This window comes from Lactuca saligna, chromosome 8, assembly GCF_052625555.1.
Source record: "Lactuca saligna cultivar CGN05327 chromosome 8, ASM5262555v1, whole genome shotgun sequence".
Lineage (NCBI taxonomy): Eukaryota > Viridiplantae > Streptophyta > Magnoliopsida > Asterales > Asteraceae > Lactuca > Lactuca saligna.
In genome coordinates, this window is record NC_136424.1 from 212,324,491 (window position 1) to 212,344,329 (window position 19,839).

At 37.8% G+C, this 19,839-nt stretch overlaps 1 protein-coding gene across 1 annotated transcript; it reads right to left on the minus strand.

Moving 5' to 3' along the window:
• Positions 1–11,721: 11,721 nt before the first annotated feature.
• On the minus strand, positions 11,722–13,944 carry LOC145012418 (uncharacterized). The gene is made up of 8 exons (XM_078971227.1): positions 13,927–13,944; positions 13,434–13,674; positions 13,126–13,308; positions 12,837–12,989; positions 12,525–12,734; positions 12,239–12,430; positions 12,054–12,134; positions 11,722–11,901 (listed from the first exon to the last, which is right to left on the minus strand). The coding sequence occupies exons 2-7, from the start codon at positions 13,662–13,664 to the stop codon at positions 12,087–12,089; spliced, it is 1,017 nt and encodes a 338-aa protein (XP_078827353.1). The 5' UTR covers positions 13,665–13,674; positions 13,927–13,944; the 3' UTR covers positions 11,722–11,901; positions 12,054–12,086.
• Positions 13,945–19,839: the final 5,895 nt, after the last annotated feature.

Consider the following 19,839-nt stretch of genomic DNA (forward strand, 5'->3'; position numbering starts at 1 on the left):
GGAAATCTTCCTCTCTGTGACAAGGGCAAATACCATCATCATCCTGGTCCTTGTCGAGAACTATCCTGTACCAACTGTGGTAAGAAAGGGCACACAGTTCGATTCTGCAAAGCTCCTACCCAATCAGCCAACCAATCATCTGGAGAAGGTGTTAGTCAAGCCTGCTACAACTGTAAAGAAGTTGGGCACTTTAAAAGGAACTATCCCAAGAAGTCAACTGCTTATAACACTGGAAGGATTCTAACCATGGGATGGGAGGAAGCAGTCGCTGATCCCACTGTTGTTTCGGGTACGTTCCTTCTCGACAACTCATATGCTAGTATTCTTTTCGATTCGGGTGCTGAAAGGAGTTTTGTTAGTCATGCATTCAAACATAATCTAAAACCAAATCCTCAACCACTAACTGAAACGTTTACCATCAAGATGGCTAACGGTGAGAAAGAAAGCGCTAACGTTGTATTCATAGGCTGTACGCTTACCCTAAATGATCACTCATTTCCTATAGATCTCATGCCCGTTTCCATTAAGAGCTTTGATGTTATCATTAGCATGGATTGGTTGAGTCCCAATCATGCTGATATCCTTTGTTACGAAAAAGCCATCTGTCTAAATCTTCCTTCAGATCAAACTCTCGTAATCTATGGCGATAAACCCAGTTCCAACCTTCATATCATTTCTTGCATCAAAGCTCGAAAGCTCCTACAGAAGGAGTGTGTTGCATTCTTAGCCCATGTGATCAACGAGAAACAAGAAGTTAGGGACCTCGCGAGCATCCCCGAAGTCTGTAACTTTCCTGATGTGTTTCCCGAAGAGCTTCCAGGAATTCCTCCCGAACGTCAGGTCGAGTTCCGTATTGACCTAATTCCTGGAGCTACCCCCTTAGCAAAGTCTCCGTATTGCTTAGCTCCGGCAGAAATGTAGGAGTTATCCAGTCAACTCAATGAGTTGCTCAGTAAAGGATTCATTAGACCGAGTTCCTCACCTTGGGGAGCTCCGATATTGTTTGTCAAAAAGAAAGATGGATCCTTTCGAATGTATATCGACTATCGTGAACTAAACAAGTTGACCATTAAGAATCGATATCCTCTTCCACGAATTGACGATCTCTTCGACAAACTCCAGGGAGCCAGCTATTTCTCAAAGATAGACCTTCGGTCAGGGTACCATCAGTTACGAGTCCAGGAGAATGATATTTCCAAAACAGCTTTTAGGACTCGGTATGGACACTACGAGTTCTTAGTGATGCCCTTTGGTCTAACGAATGCACCGGCTGTGTTCATGGACCTGATGAACCGAGTGTGCCGTCCTTTCTTAGACAAGTTCGTCATCGTGTTCATTGACGACATCCTCGTCTACTCCCGAAACGAAGAAGACCATAAGCAACACTTGAGATTAGTGTTGGAGACCCTCAGATCCGAAAAGCTATACGCAAAATTTTCCAAGTGCGAATTCTGGATACGGAAGGTAACTTTCCTCGGTCACGTGGTAAGCGAGGAGGGTATTCGTGTGGATCCTTCCAAGATTAAAGCGATAGAGAATTGGTCGGCACCGAAAACACCCACAGAAATTCATCAATTCTTGGGTCTCGCCGACTACTATCGACGACTCATTCAGAACTTTTCCAAAATCGCCAAAACTTTAACCACTCTAACACAGAAAGGTGTACCCTTTGTTGGAGTGATAAACAATAAACTGCATTCCAAACGTTGAAGAAAGCCCTATGCAGCGCGCCTGTTCTGTCCCTGCCCGAAGGGACAGAGGACTTCGTTGTCTACTGCGATGCGTCTAATCAAGGTTTAGGCTGTGTGCTTATGCAAAGAGGAAAGGTGATTGCCTATGCCTCAAGACAGCTGAAAGCACACGAGGTCAACTATGCCACACATGGCTTGGAACTAGGAGCAGTAGTCTTTGCATTGAAGATTTGGAGACATTATCTCTACGGAACCAAGTGCACGATCTTCACTGATCACAAGAGCCTGCAACACATATTTAATCAAAAAGACTTAAACATGAGACAATGGCGATGGGTAGAATTACTCAGTGATTATGAGTGTGAAATCCGTTACCACCCCGGCAAGGCCAATGTGGTAGCAGATGCCCTTAGCCGAAAGGATAGTGCAGGCCACAAAGTGAAGAACCAGACGATGACCATCCATTCCAACCTACCCATGCAAATCCATGAAGCTCAGTTAACAGGCCTCAAACTCGAGAATATGTCAAATGAAGTCTTGCTAGGAATGGAAAAGAAACTTGAGATCAGAGGTGACGGAGTTCACTGTTTCATGGATTGAATCTGGATTTCCACGTCCGGTGGATTCAGGGAAATAGTCATGGAGCAAGCACACAGAACCAAATACTCTGTTCACCCGGGTTCGGACAAGATGTACCTCGATCTCAAGAAACAATACTGGTGGCCAAACATGAAAGCTGAGATAGCTACATTCGTGGGCAAGTGTCTGACTTGCGCCAAAGTTAAAGTTGAACATCAGAAACCCTCAGGTATGCTCCAACAACCCGAGATCCCCGAGTGGAAATGGGAGATGATTACCATGGACTTCATCACCAAACTACCCAAGTGTTCTAGTGGGTACGATACCATTTGGGTAATTGTCGATCGTTTGACAAAATCCGCTCACTTCATTCCGATCAAAGAATCATACAAGATGGAAAGACTCGCTTGAATCTACATCCAGGAGGTAGTACGCCTACACGGTGTACCTGTATCCATTATCTCTGATCGAGATAGCAGGTTTACCTACAGATTCTGGCAATCCCTTCAGAAAGCCCTTGGAACCAAACTAGATATGAGCACGGCGTATCATCCTCAGACCGATGGACAGAGTGAGAGAACAATCCAAACCCTGGAGGACATGCTTAGGGCATGTGTCATTGATTTTGGAAAGTCATAGGACACACATTTATCTTTGATCGAATTCTCATACAACAATAGTTACCACACCAGCATTAGGGCTGCTCCGTTCGAAGCCCTATACTGTCGTAAGTGCAGATTCCCTCTGTGCTGGGCTGAGGTGGGGGATACACAGCTAACCTGGAATCGAGTCCCCGACAGTGCTCTCACTGGTCCTGAAATCATCCGCGAAACCACTGAAAAGATCATTCAAATCCGTAACCGACTGAAAGCCTCACGTGATCGTCAAAAGAGTTACGTTGATAACCGTCGGAAACCACTAGAATTCCAGGTTGGAGACCGTGTCCTGTTAAAAGTCTTGCCCTGGAAAGGCACTGTACGCTTTGGCAAGCGTGGGAAACTTAATCCAAGGTACATTGGACCCTTCGAGATACTCTCCAGGATCGGTCTAGTTTCCTATAAACTTCATTTACCTCACGAACTCAGTAACATTCATCCTGTCTTCCATGTTTCAAATCTCAAAAAGTGCCTATCTGATGAAACCCTAACAATTCCCATAGACGAGATTGAGATCAATGAAAACCTCAACTTTGTGGAGGAACCGATCGAAATCATGGATCGAGAAGTAAAACAAACAAAACAAAGTCGCATCCCGTTAGTGAAGGTTCGCTGGAATGCCAAGCGGGGACCGGAATTCACTTGGGAACGGGAAGATTCAATGAAACAGAAGTATCCACAACTCTTTCTTGATCCATGATTTGTATCTTTTCTTGTGTTTTAAACTTAGAAATTCCGGACGAAATTCCCTTTAACGGGGAGATAATGTAACAACCCGAAATTTTCGTATCATTTCTTGTAACTCTTTTGTAGTACAATTCACGCAACCAATTGAATCCTTTAACGGGGAGATAATGTAACGTGTTTAAGCCTCCATTTGAATCCTTTGGTCAATTTCTCATTTAACTCTCACAACCTCTCTCCTCATCCAAAAATCAAGGTCCAAAACAAAGATTTAAGGCTTGAAATCAAAGAGGTAACACCCCTAACTTGTTATTCAACCTCTTTAGCCTTCAAATTGATGTTTAATTTGTGTTTTGGGACCAAGAACATGAGTTTATGGCCAAGGAACAAGCTTGGGCCGTAAACTCCTAAAGATGGGGTTTTTAAGCCCTAAAACCCCTCCTAAGCAATGTTGGACATTAGATATGGCTTAATGACTTAATGGAAAGGACTTATAACATTTAAAACATTGATTTTGAGGGACAAAAGTGAGTTTACGGCCAAGACATATTCTTGGGCTGTAAACTCATGTTCAAGGGGTTTTTAAGCCAAATAACCCTTCCAAATCATAGTTGGGACTTAGATATGACCTTAAGGCTTGTTAATCTAGACTTGGAATACTTTAAACATGATTTTTGGGGGAAAAAGTGAGTTTACGGCCAAGGCACATTCTTGGGCCGTAAACTCCACTTAAATGGGGATTTAGTGCCTTAAATCATGTCCAAATGCCTTGAAACTCAACCAATGGCCTTGTGGTAAAATCTAGATGCATCTAAAAATAGTTTAAGGGTTTGAAACATATCAAAAATGTCATTTGTAGGAGTTTACGGCCTAGGAACATACCCTTGGCCGTAAACTTATAAAACCATGTTAATGATGCATCAAATACACTCAAATGACTTGTATAAATTTCTAGAATCACATGTGATTGTTTTAAGCATCAAAAACTAACTTTTTCATGGGTATAAGAGAGTTTACAGCCTTAGAACATGCCTCTAGGCCGTAAACTCCATAAAGTGTGTTAAATGATGTTCTAAATTCATAACAAGGCTTGGAAAATTAACTAGAATCACATGTGATTGTCCTTTGAAGCTTAAATCAATTTTTCCTTGGCCATAGGTGAGTTTACGGACATAAACTCTAATGGTGTGGCCGTAAACTCCCTTTTAAGTGTTATAATTTCATTCAATCAATTCCAAGGCATTTTAGAAATCCATTGCAACAATCCCCATGTCCATTTAAGCCATTAAACACCCAAAATCACACCCACATGAGTTTACGGCCGTAACCTCATGTATGTGTGTGTTCTATGGCTGTAAACTTCTTAAAATGTTTACTCTTGGGGAGTAAACTCAAGTCCCAAGTCCCTAGTGCTATTACACGTCTGAAGATGTCACCCGGGTCACTCCAAACGCTCGTTTTGAGGTGTTTAACCTCATTGGAGTGTAATGTTCCATATGATTAGTGAATGTATCCCTAATTGTATATATATGGACATTATTTCATTTTACATAGGGATATCGCGAGTAATCAAACCCCGAACCAACGTCTAGTATTCAAAACCGACACGTTTCCGAGTCCTGTGAGTTCATACCCCTACCCTTTTTCACTGTTTTCACTGTTTTTAGGGGGAACACAAGCAAAGTACAAGGGAATTCTTGTACTCAAAACATGTTTTCAAATGTGTGTTTCATATTCATATGCTTTTATTTCTGATTACCACAACTGATAACCAATTGAACATGCAGATCACGTAACATATATTTGTGAAATAGGTCTTTAAACTGTTATGTTTTACATATATTTCACAAATGGATTTCCACATTTTATCAATTAAAAGCATGACATTAAACATTTGAACATAATACCTGTACACTGTTTTGTCCTCGGTAACACTCCACACACATACGCGAGTGGAGGACTATCATATTATTACTAGTAAATTTGTTAATCATGTATGATTGGAGATACGTCCTCGGAGAACACTCCACTGAGATACGCGAGTGGAGGACTACACCCATAACCAGAATCTCTAGTATTTAGAGAGCGTGACTTGAATGTATAGATCTATACGGGGCTGACTACCCCACACCTGGCTGCTACCTACAGCCGAACCGAAATGGTTCAAGGGTGACGAAAGTCATAAGTATGTGGACTACTTATTGCCACATGTGGACAACTTATTGCCACAGGTTTCAGTCTATTGTATGGTTATGGAACTCGCAATTAGGATAACAGAGATTTACTTATAGTAATAATGAACCACTTTATACATCTTTTACATCTTTTACATCTTTTACATCTTTCACATACTGTAACTAACATTCAGGAAAGTACGTGACTTTCCTGGGGAAAACATGGAACCTAATCACGATTACATCTTTTACATCTTTAACATCGTTTACATTAGATACCAACATGCAGGAAAGCATGGGGCTTTTATGGGTAACACTTACATAACTAGAAAGAGTAACAAACTGGATAACATTACATCTTTTACAATTGGTAACATACAATAAGGAAAGTATGGGACTTTCCTGGTAATACATGATAAGTAAACAGAACAGTTTGACGAGTCGGATAACCAAACTATACATTTTCACATGAATAGACATGTTTTCAGCGTACAAACTTACTATACTTTACATTTGTGAAACAATAACCAACTTTTAAGAAAATACGGGATTTTCTTGGTGTACATAACATTTCAGAAACAGAAAGGAAACTCGAAACAATTTCACAAATAAAAACCGCTTATGAACTCACCAGCTTTATGCTGATTTTTAAACCGCCTGTGTTCTCAGGTCAGCGTTAGAACAGGTACCCGAAGATCCTTTTTGCTTGAAGACGGTGTACATGAAGATCCATTTTTTTTTGTTTATATATATTATGTATCACAATTGTACAAACTTTACTTTTGGAACAACTGTAAAACTCTCTTATGTAATGTAATGGTTGCTTTACTTTACTTACTATGTGCATTGGATTTGATACTCAACGTGGAGTCAACCCCGGAAATGTTTCCGCCTTCGGTTTTCGGGGTGTGACATCATGGATTTTATCACGAGTGATTGGTGAGACGATAACATCTTATATTCTTGAAACCGAGATGTGTGAGTTGTACCTTGCGAGTCGGTTGCACATTGACAATACGTAAATGCACCAGTAACTCGGTGTTATAAAACATATTGTTGTGTGTGATTCGGTGAGTCGGTGCAAGCGAACATTGAGTCAAAGTTTATCCATTCCTTTTATCCAAAGTAGGATAAAAGCGATATCTTTGGGCCCCTCGATGGTTTAGTGATGATAAACGTAAATGCTCAACCGGGCTAGGGCTAATTTGATTTGTTCAATTAGTCAGTCGTCATAAATTGGAAATCGAGAAATAGTACAGAAAGAATGATTTGAAATCATGTCTTATACGATATCTAGAATGGAGGAATATATGATCCCTTATCTAAAGGACACGTGTATCTGATAGGATCAGAGTTGAAAGAGGCTTTGTAAAGCTACAATTGCAGATCAGGATCTGAAGTCATACGCAGAATATTTATTAGACTTATCCAAGTGGGAGACTGTTGGATTAGTGTCTAAGTCTATAACTATTTTGGTATGTACTTGACCCGATGGTGCATGGTCCTTCTGGGTTGCCTTCACCAAAGCAACTTAATAGGATGAATTATGAAGAGAAAGGATTAAATGTGATTTATTAATATATTATGGGAATAATATATTAAAAGAGAAATCATATTGTTTAATTAATATTAGTCAAGAACTAATAAGAATTAAGTTTGTGACTAAAAGAGATTAATTAAACTTAAGGGACTAGAATTGTAATTATAAGATAATTGCAATTGGGCTATGGATTACCTTATTATATAAGGTTGGATGAATTCTATGGGGAAACCCATAAGAATTCGTCCAAGGCTTTAAGGAAAGGAATCCATGGGCTGCTTAGGGCTTAAGCAGTCAGATTAGGGTTTGCTAGTTTAAATCCCTAATAGCCTACATGTATAAATAGCACCCTTAATCCCTAAAAACGTGGTGAAGCCTCCTTCTAGGGTTTCGGATGAATTTTGAGTAGACTCCTTCTCTTCTCCTCTTCATCCTCTTGCTCTTGGTGTTTGTGAACCATTAGAGGAGTGACATTTGTGACTCTAAGCTTTCTAAAGTCATTACAAGGAGAATTGTAATTGTTATTGCTACATAACAATCAAGGTAATACCTTAAACCCATTATTATGTTAATGTCGATTTTCATATCCTAGAATTAGGGTTTATAGTCTTGGATAAATTGCATGTACAATAGAGAAACCTAGATCCAAGCATTAGGGTTTGTATGAGCACATAGGATGTTCTTATGGTTAAAACCCATCAATTATATCTAGAATATATCTGATATTTTGAAATCATACAACTATCTTAAATTTGTTAGCATGTTGTTATCATAGATTTTAGTAATATAGACCCGGAGTTATACTCACAAGTTCTATATATTGTGTATGTTATAGCCTCGAAGTTATACTCAGGAGCTCTATATACTATATTTTGTTATAGACCCAGAGTTATACTCAGGAGTTCTATACATTATTTGTTAAGTATGTGATTAATATTGGTTTTATTTTAGTTAAAACCTGGTTTTACTTCACGTTCTAACTGTTGTACTGCCTAAATATTATTTAGGACTAATGTTTCAAGCATAGTCTAGTAACTTAGGGTTTTAGACACGAATATGCTTTCACTATTAGAGGTACAGGAACTCAACAATGTTACGTGGGCTATTTTATTCATCAACTAATATTGGAAATCTTAAGGGAAATCCTATGACCTGTAACCGCTAATCCCTTGTTAGTGAGGAAGTCGTGTATGAAACTCTACAGGTTGACAACCCCACTCGTTGTTGCTAGCTACAACCCAACATTTGGCAAGCGATGAACTATCATTTTATTTATTTTATTGTGATCCGACGTAGATGAAGCACGCGGTGTATTTGTATTGGTGGAATCCTTCGTGGTACTCTGAGCAAAATATTTTATGGCATCAATGGTAGAATCCTTCGTGAAACCATTGGTGGGATCTTTTATTCAGAGGTCATGCATGTCATATAGCGGCGATTATGGACTCATGGTAGAACAATTTTAGAAACATGATACTCTGTCGATATACAAGTATTAATGTTAAGTATAAGTTTCCCAAAAAATTGTACTCTATGTTCAAGGAATTTGTAGGTATTATACTTATTTATTAAGTAAACAATTATACCTATCATATGTACTCATATAGAATTGAAATACGATTTATACGTAGTAACCTGCCTTGATTTAGGTATATAGAGATTGTAGTTATATTACTTATTTAGTAAGTAAACCGTTTTACCTAGGATAGATACTATATGTTGAAGACAAGTATGAATCAGAAGGATACTTTTAAACTATGATTTATATTTTTGAGACATGGAAAAAGTACAACTTTACTAAGGGTCAAAACCTGTGAATTCGCCAACTTTATGTTGACGTATTTTCAAAACGCATGTGTTTTTAGGAACATGATAAATTGGAATGTTACTTTAACAGGGGAAGTTTTACTGTTATTCTTTCTGTTTATATGGAACATTTATATGTTAAGACGTGTACGATAATTCAGATACTATGTAATAATTATTAGGAAACAAGAATAATGTAACTTTCTATCATCAATAAAGGTATGTAGTTTAGAAAATTCTTTTGGACTATTCAATGTATGTTTTATAACTGTGATATAAAAATGAAGTTACATCCCCCGGTGTTTCTGTCGCCGGCTGGGGGTGTGACACAAATGGAATGGAATTGGATTGTATCATGACTAAAACATTGGAATAGAATTGGAATTCTAAAAAAACATTAGGATAGATGGTAAAAGATTCCAGGGAACAAGTTTCTCACAAAAGATGTGGTAGAGTTAAACATTACACAACTAAATATGTATTACGACCAAAACATGTTTGAAAAGTTTAACGTTATAGACTTAAATATGCAATAATGCCAAAAGATTCTAAAAGTTAAAGATGCCATTCGATGATGCCAAAATAGGAAAAAGAGTCCAAGATGCCAAAAGCTAATCCATATCAAATGGATTGCTACAAGTGCTTCCTTATTTTCCATCCTACTTCTTTCTTATCTCATTTTTTGTAATTATTTCTAAAGGTTTCCGTGTCCTCCGCCCCACTACAACTTGAAATGTTGGTACTTCATATTGTACTTGAACACTACCTTGGCCTTGAATTAGCACTCCAACTTCTAGTTCAGGTTGAACTTGAACTGGCACTTTAGCTTGTACTTCAGCTTGAACTTAAACTGGCACTTCAGCATGTACTTCAAGTTGAAATTGACTGGCACTTCAGCTTGTACTTCATCTGCACCTTGTACTTGTATATCATCTTCATCTTGAAATTGTATATCATCTTTAGATTCAACTTCAAAAGAATCCACTTCACTATTAGGTTCCATTTCAACTTCACTATCACTTTCCAAATCAACTTTATTTTCCAATTCACCCATCATTTTACATGTTTTTGAAGAATTGAAAACTTAATTCAACTTCGCATATGCTAAGTTATGCCACATGTATATACAACACATAGCATGTATTTAGCTTTCTACTTCTGTGATGGTGGATTTGATGAATCCTCAGTTTTTTTTTTTTTTTTTTTTTTTTGAGTAATGATTTCTTATCTACTTATAATTAACAATGGACCCAAGTTTAAATACTCTTGAGCAATTATGACTATCATTTAAAGATTTAATCTGGAATGGCTTTTTAGAGGACATCCAGGTAGCCTACAACCTAAAGGGACAACCTATATTATGTTTATTGTTCTTATCTTTACAACATTTTACCATTAACCTCTGATTATCACTTTTTTCATACCATAAATAGTACCCATTCTTGACTGCATAGTTGGTAAGACATAACTTCAATTCTAATAGGCTAGAAAACTGTATACCTGTAACTAGCACAATTAGATCCGATTCATGCTTCTCATCATGGATAGGGAACACAACCTCCTCATCCGTTCCATTGTTGGCTTCATCATCGTCACTTATACCACTTGAAAGTTTGTTTAAAAATTTTTCTCAATGGGTTTTGTCTAAAGCATGTATCTCTTCATCACGTTCTTGTTCATATTTCGTAGTAACATAAATTTCTGATTCCTTGTCATCTTCTTCATCCAAGTTGTACTCTTTATCATTTGTTAACACCTCGTTATCAGCCCAATCAAGAATTGGTTCATTTTGTGGTCAATATACACATCCAACTCACTCCCAGGGCTATAAATAGTTTCTACAAACTCCTAATAATAAGCATCATTGTCGATTCTTCTAATATCCTCAGCCAAACTTTCCTTTCTATTATAGTAGTAGGTATTATCATAGTCTCCTTTGGTTAATTTGGTAAGCCACAAAATAAATTCTTAATACGTAAGTCCACCAAAATCCACATCAAGAACAGTTTCTTTTACATGATCCAAGTATACCAACGACTTTAGCGCAAATATCCCCATGTGATGAAAATCTACAGGCGTACACATACTTGTATATCATTAGGATGCCATGTTAAAGTCCCAACTCGAACCTTCAATTGCAAGCCCTAATCTTCGATTTGTTGTATCGATTTCTCCTAAACTGTTAATCGAAATGCTTTTGGAGCAGACGAACCCCAATTAACTGAGAAATGGGTGTAATAGCCATGTATGAATCCATGTTATTCGTTTTAATTGATCTTAATCGATGTAACTGGCTAAAACCTGTGTTAAAACCTGATCTTAATCCATGTTATTCGTTTTAATTGATCTTAATCGATGTAACTGGCTAAAACCTGTGTTTGCCGGTAATAATGGGTATTTGTGAACATATGAAACAAGTTTGTTGGATAAATAAGTACAAAAAACAAATATTGCCATGTGTGAACATACAATATAGTTAGTTATCTTAATAAGTCATTTTCGTTGATCCTACTAATTCTATCATTAGAATCATAAGTAATGGCAACCAATACAAAACATTTTTGATGAAAAAATGAAATTTTATTCAACACTTTTTTATTGGGTACTCATAAAAGCAAACGGAACATGGTGTAATGATGAAATAAATAATAATCAGGCTCTAATACATCTTAAGATAGTTGCTTTAGAAGTGTTCGGGATTAAACTTGCACACATTATATCACCCACTACACTTTGCTATTGCTCCAATATTGCTTCAAGAATTCTTCAACCTACCATTCACGAGTTTTAAATTAACAAAAAGACCAAACAATTGTCTTAAGAATAAAGATGTCCACTTTTAACTCTTGCCGTATCAGTGCAGTTGTTACGATTATTATGTAACATTAAAAGGGGAATGAATGATGTTGCAATCTTCACAAACCTGTCTCCGTGATTCTCTTTTTGTGCTTGTTCTTTAACATATGTCATTAGCCCGCGGTGGATAGTAACTATAACTTGACTTCTGAATTATAGAAACATAAGTAAATCGGTATCCCCTCTCAATCAATGATATCTATTTATTGCATAAAAAACATTAAAAAAATGAAAAGGAGCTGCAGATAATACCTCCTCCTTCTGCTCACCATACTTATAAGCACATTTATAGGCTTTAATTCTCTTTGAATTAAGCTTTTCAAGTTCCCTATCCATACTTCTGATGCTCTTTCTCACAAGTTCCAACTCTGCCTTGAGTCGGGTCGCTTTAGTGGTACGTTCCTTTTGATCCCTCTTTATTTCGTCAATTTGGTTTAAGTAAATCTAATTGTATAAAACATATAGATGAAGTGAGTAGTAATATAATGAAAAATTGAACAAAAAAAGTTCTAATTCAGTTGAGGAATTAAAACTATACTTTAATACGATGCTGCCTCATTTGTTCTTCATAGAGTCGTCTTCTCAATCCTCCAACATCATATCTTCTCCAATTACTACGAGGGTCAGGTTCTGTTGGTGCAGTATATGTTTCTATTGTTTCTTTAAGATTTTTTATTTCGTGAAAGAATTTTTTTTCCTCTCTCCCATTATTGTTTCCATGTTGAATCCTGTGTACAAGGCTTTCCATCTTCCAAATGGAAGTAGAAAGAAATTATATGTCAAAATCAATATAACAATCTAAGGAAGATAAGCAATTTATGTGTATAAATTATAATTTATCAGTATATACCACATCGTTAAGCTCTTGTGTACCATGGGTTGGCCTGTTACCCGATTTCATTGAATAAAGAAGTTCTTCTTGAACCTGTTTCACATATTCCATGTCTATCCTCTCTTTCTTTAGCCGTTTATGGCATCGTTTTCTATCAATACCAATATAAACCTACAAAAAAAATTAAAAAAAAAATTGGCCACGAATCCACAGAAACAGAAAACTTCTCTAAAAAAAGTCCCTTTCATTTTGCTCAAGAATTTTGGGAAAGTCGGGAGGAAAAATGGTCAATGTAATCAACTCTTACAGGAGATTGAGGATCGTTTTCAGTCAAATGCAAAAAACCAGCTGTTCTTGGTATTGGTCTGATTGGTAAATGAGGCTTCACATCATCTACAGTAGCTCGTTCAAGGCACATGAGTGAACTTGATTTCCACTCTAACTCCTTGTAAATCCACATTAATTCGTAGTTTATTTGATGTTCATCTTTCTGTAAGGAAGACGTGTGAGTTGTTTTTCCTAACTCATCCAAAGAAGAGCACGATATTTCTACTGTTGTCACTTTAAAGCAATACCCATCATTTCTTATGAACATTAATTTTAATCAACACTTACCTTTCGTAGATCTATTTGTTGAAGGATATGGTACATAGAAACACTCGTCTGTTGATACAACTTGTGAGCCTCTTCTTTTTTTACTTCCTCAGGGGAAGGACAACTCTTGACCAAATAGAACTGAAGTTCGTTGGTCTTTGTATGTGAGGTCATTTCCGTGACTTTCTCAACGGAATCTGACTTAACAATCAGGCCATATTCCTTTGGGTCTTCCATTTGGCTGAGCATCATCCAATGTTTCCTGAAGATAACAGTGTCAAGTAACATTTTTGCAAAATAGGTACAAACAGATGAAGCAGAATCAGGATAAAAGATATTGTAGATCAAACCGGAGAAGCTTGGTAAAAGTAAGTAATAACGATAAACATTTTTGCCTAGCTACTTGAGATAAGTTTTCTTTCATGAAAAAAGAACACAGGATCATGAAAATGATGTTGGTGTTATGGCATTTCATGTTAGAAGAATAGGTTTTGAAAAGAAAGAAACAACCAACCTCAACTTGAAGGCAATACTTGGTGATCAGAAAGATGAATATTCATAATGCTAAGTACATAGTATTTATAAATTAGGTTGGTTTAGTCGGTAGCACTTGCACCCCACGGCAAGAAAGTCAACTTATGTAAGGTCAATTGCAATCATTTTTATTCGTTCACTAAATTATGATAAACCTATTTGTTTTAATTTCTTCCTGGGTCAAAATGGTTAGCAGCTAGGACCCAAGTTCTTAATCCGATTCTCTAATTAAACATCCGTTTGTAAAAACAAAAGCACCTGCTTATTAAAGGATCATTTATAAGAGTTACTTTGAACCTAACACTTATAATATAGTCTACACGATTTTCAAAACTAAGGCTATGTTTGAAGTATATAGCAAAAAGTTGTCTGTTCCATTTTCAAATTTATTTAGTTTATTTTACCCCATTACTGATTGTTTGTTGAGTCCGCAACTATGGTGTAACATTCGGTTTAAAATAAAATAAGTGAATAAATAAATAATAAGCCCTAAAACCCCGAGATATATTTTATATTTTATTTTATTTTAGCCCTAACTCCATGATAAAGTATCAGTGTTAGCAATAGGAGTTAAAACTTATATTTCTGGATGTTGGGGGTTAAACCGTATCATATGGACTTGTATTGAATAGTTTTTTTGAAAGCAGGGGCTAAAGAGTAAAATAAGGGCTTAGTTTGAAAAGAATGGGGAAGGAGGGACTGAAGTTGTTTAATTGGTCAAAAGTTTGAGTTGAGGGGACGGTGGATTAAACTCACCACCCTTTCCCTTCCCTTCATCTCATTTTGCACCCCTATAAACCCTAACCCTAAATCCTCCAGCCGCCGCCACCCTTATCTCTCCCATCCACAACGTTGCCATCCCCTTCATTGAACCACCATCGCTGCTCCTACTGCCGACGAAGACAAGGGCTTTCGGGAAAGTTGTCTATACGGAAGTGTTGGATTAATGTCTAAGTCAGTAACCATATTTGGTATATACTTGACCCGAGTGTGCATGGTCCTTTTGGGTTGCCTTCACCAAAGCAACTTGACAAGGTAATTTGATATGAGAGAGGAGATATTATGATTTATTAATATATTATAAGAATAATATATTAAAGGAGAAATCATATTTATTTGATTAGTATTAGTCATAAATTAATTAGGAATTAATTTGGTGACTAAAAGAGACAAATTAAATAAAGGGGTATAAACTGTTAATTGTGTGATAGTTGAGTTTTGGGCTAGGAAACCTAATGGACTAAGGGGGAACGAAATTATGATGAAGGATCATCATATTTTCGTCCAAGGCCTCATTCCATAAGGTTTCTTGGGCTGCTTGGTGGCTAAGCTGTCCATTAGGGTTTTGACTGAAACCCTAGCACCCGATAGTATAAATACATACCCTATGCTTCAATTTAAGGCCACTTGATTCCAAGGGAACCCTAGGGCCGAAATTAGCATCATTCCCTTCTCTCTCTTAGTTGCCTTCTTGCTTCAAGGTGTTTGTGAGCCATTAGAGGCACTACAATTGTGGTGCTTGCTTTCAAGAGTTCTAGAGAGTTCAAGAGATCAAGGAAACTAGTTGTTATTGCTATATAACAACAAAGGTATGTTTTCTACACTTCTATGTAAATTTTGAAAATTATAGAAGCATGCTAGGGTTTATTTTGTGTTCATAAAGTTGTATGTCTTATAGTGAAAACATAGATCCAAACTAGGGTTGCATGCACACATAGGATTGTTTGTATAAAACATAACAGTGGTATCAGAGCCATTGGTTTTTTGTTTTCAATTGGATTTGATGCATATTATGAACTTGACAAATTAGGGTTTATGGCAAGTAAACCCTAAGGCTTGGTGATTTTCGCAAATTAGGGTTGCCAAACCCTAGTTGGCGATTTTTGATAGGGTTCTTGAAACCTTTTTGCCTAGCCTCCAAATTTCGAAATTAGGGTTATGAAACCCTAGGGATTTCGAAAATCCCTTATCCCCAAGATAAGATCCCAAGATTTTAGGGATATGGATAATACTATCTTTGTGATTATCAATTTAATTGTTTAAACTAGATAATTGAAGATCTTGTATTATCCTTTCCATATATTTAAAAATAAAAGGATTAAATAAATTAATAGTTTAATTTTATGATAATCCCTAAAGATTTAATATTTCAAATTAATTGTTTGATTTTGATAATTATTAAATCAAAGATTTTTGGTGTTTAAAATTTTAAATTAAATAGCCTTAATTCCGAAAATTTTAAATACACATTAAGATACTAGTATTTTTGAAATGTTTTAAAATACACCCTTATACAATTATGATATTATAAGATTAATTATTATATATGTATAAGAATAAGCTAGTCTTATCGCTAGTAGGCCTCATTCACGAAGCCAGTCTATAAGGTGGGTATAAGGTTGCTGCCTATAAAATGGCGCTTAATGGATGTACACTCACATCTACCGCTTGCTTGACTGGTGGAGGGTCGTTAGCCGAACGGATAGGATAGGGCACTTAATTCCTCATTAAAAGTATAATGGAAATATTAAAGTAACTACATTGTTTTACAAATTCCCACTCTTAGTTACTTTAGGGTAAAATGTGAAAATGATGCTAATCCATGGAATTACACTTCGTACCCTTGTCAAACGTTGATGGAGCGCGTGTGGTTAACCGGCACATCAATTTGGTGATGACATTGGTAGCGAAGGGTGACTCGATGTTTGTCATAGATCAATGGAGCGTGTGTGGTTCACCGGCACATTGATTAGGTGATAAAGACATTGAGTGCACCGCGTTGATTCGCATGGTTATTCACAAATTTGTTTGCGATCCTCGGCATCCCAGTCGCAAATTTGAAATGCATATCGAGATTTAAACATGCCATTGAAAAGTTCAATGAATCTCAAAGATCTAGGAGTTTTCAATACATTTAAAACCTAAATTGCTTTTTCGTTTTTCATGGTGAGAATTAGTGAATCGTCATTCACTTACCTTCAAATTATTTACTTTTAGAGTACGGCATCCCTTTCTAAGTTGTAAATAATGTTGTTGGATCCTAGCCCTAATTACTCATTTGGGTGTTTAATTAGGGATTCATTTCTAATCAAACTTTGTTCCTTTTCAGATGTCAACAAACAACAACAACAACGCTTCTGGGTCATTCTCGTTGATGAACTTGTGTCAGAAAGTGACATTTGATGGTTCAAACTTCACCGAGTGGATGAGGTATATCCGCATGATCACACGCTACGAGGACAAAGAATATATCATCGATGAAAAGCTTGAGAAGATCATCCCAGATGTTGCTACTCCTGAGGAATTGGCCGCCTTTGAGGCCCACGAGCGTGATGCCACGAAAGTTCACTGCATCATGCTGGCCACCATGAACCCCGAACTCCAAAAGTCCTATGAGGACATGTATCCATATGAAATGCATCAGGATTTGCTGGAAAGGTATCACCAGAGCGCGAGGCAAGAGCGCTATGAGATCATTACTAACATGATCACCGCTAAGATGGGGAGTGGAGAATCCCTAACCTCTCATTTGCAGAAAATGCAGAGGTATGTTGATCGTCTTCTCAAACTTAATGTTAAGTTTGATGAGGATTTGGCTATCGACATAATCCTCCACTCCTTGCCCTCCTGCTACAATCAGTTTAGGATGACCTACCATATGAATAAAGAGGAGGTCTCCTTGAGCAAGCTCCAAGGACTCTTGAGGACTGCTGAGAGCAACCTCAAAGACAAATCCGTTGCACCGTCCCCTGCTGTGGCCGCTCCTGTGATGGCGATAGGTCAAGGAAAGGGTAAAAAGAGGAAGGCTCCATGTAAGAGCCACCATAAGGGGAAACCCCGTGATGGTTCGTCCTCAAGTGGGACCAAAGTAGGCCCCGCTAGACCCTCTTCCGATCCTAAAGAAGCAGAGTGCTTCTATTGCCACCAAAAGGGCCACTGGAAGCGAAGCTGCCCACAATATCTGCAGGACATAAAAGATGGGAAGATCAAGCCCACATTTGCAGGTATGTATTCTATTAAATCTAATAACTCATCATTTGCTACTTCATGGGTTCTTGATACAGGATGTGGTTACCACATTTGTTCTGATTTGCAGGGCCTAAAAAGAAGTAGGGAAATGGAGCATGGGAAGATGAACCTGATTATGGGAAACAGAAGATCATCGCCTGTGACCAAAGTCGGTGTTTATTCTTTAGTGTTGAGAAATGGGTTAGGAATAGATTTAGAGAATTGCTGTTATTCGCCAGATATGGCAAGAAACATTATTTCTTTTCACGGGTTGTTTAGACAAGGTTTCAGATATTCTTTTGATAATAGTAATGGTTCTATTAATGTTTATTTGAATGGTGTCTTTTATTTCAATGCATTACCTTGTAATGGGATTTATGAATCTGTGATGATTGTTGATAATTTCGGAAATAATGTTTTGAATATTGATTCGTCTACTAGTCTAGATAAAGCATGCTTGTGGCACTGTCGCCTTGGCCATGTCAACAAGAAACGCATAGCCCAACTCCAAAAGGATGGAGTGTTGGAGTCATTCGACCTTAGGGACGATGATACGTGTGAATCTTGTTTACTTGGGAAGATGACCAAGTCACCCTTTACTGCCACTTGTGAAAGGGGTGAGGGTTTATTGGATCTCATACACACTGATGTGTGTGGGCCCTTTAGATCCACCACAAGGGATGCTTGCCGCTTCTACGTGACTTTTACAGATGATTATAGCAGATATGGATATATCTACTTGATCAAGCAAAAGTCGGAAACCTTTGAAAAGTTCAAAGAGTTTAAGAGTGAAGTGGAGAATCAGCTGGGCAGGAAAATCAAGATGCTTCGGTCAGACCGAGGAGGAGAGTACCTAAGTCTTGAGTTTCACGACTATCTAAAAGAATGTGGAATCGTTTCGCAATTGACGCCTCCAAGAACGCCACAATTGAACGGTGTGGCTGAGAGACATAATCGGACCTTGTTGGACATGGTTCGTTCTATGATGAGTCGGACTTCGTTACCAATAGCTTTCTGGGGGTATGCCTTAGAGACTGCCGCCCGTATACTTAACTTAGTTCCCACTAAGAAGGTTTCCAAGACTCCTCACGAGATGTGGACAGGGAAGGCTCCCTCGTTGGCACATATTAAGGTTTGGGGTTGTGAGGCTTTCGTACGACGAGAGACTCACGACAAACTTGAACCTCGTAGTGAGAAGTGTTATTTCATCGGCTATCCACAGAAGTCTTTTGGCTACCTTTTCTATAGACCGAGTGACAATGTTGTCTTCGTTGCTAGAAGAGGAGTTTTCCGAGAAAAGGAATTGATAGGCCAAGAAGACAGTGGGAGGCAAATTGAACTTGAAGAAATTCAAGATCAAAGCGATGAAGGAACCTCTGACACTGGCACTCAACTTGAGGAGGAAACTCCTGTTGAACCTGTTGACGTGTCCTTACCTCTTCGACATTCCTCTAGGGCTAGTGTTCCACCCCAGTTTTATGGTTTTCATATTACTACTGAAGGGGATACGTTTATTAGTGATAGTACACTAGTAAATTTGGATGAACCTAGCAACTATAAGGAAGCCATGGCTGGCCCAGAGTCTGCAAAATGGAAAGAGGCTATGGACAGCGAGATTCAGTCCATGTACGACAACCAAGTTTGGAATTTGGTTGATAATGTACCAGGTAGAAAGACAGTCGGGTGCAAGTGGATCTTCAAGAAGAAGACGGACATGGATGGGAAAGTGCATACTTATAAAGCGCGATTGGTTGCGAAGGGCTTTACTCAAACTCCCGGAGTTGACTATGATGAGACCTTCTCACCAGTTGCGAAGATAAAGTCTATTAGGGTGATGCTTGCCATAGCTGCGTTTCATGATTATGAAATATGGCAGATGGACGTA

Bases quoted from the DNA above. Each gene is read 5' to 3' on its own strand.
- LOC145012418 (XM_078971227.1), bottom strand. From the start codon at position 13,664: ATGATGCTCAGCCAAATGGAAGACCCAAAGGAATATGGCCTGATTGTT. The intron at 12,990-13,125 runs GTAAGAGTTGAT...TTTTTTTTGTAG, and splicing joins AAAACGATCCTCAATCTCCT to GTTTATATTGGTATTGATAG. The intron at 12,431-12,524 runs GTATAGTTTTAA...TTATACAATTAG, and splicing joins TGAGGCAGCATCGTATTAAA to ATTTACTTAAACCAAATTGA.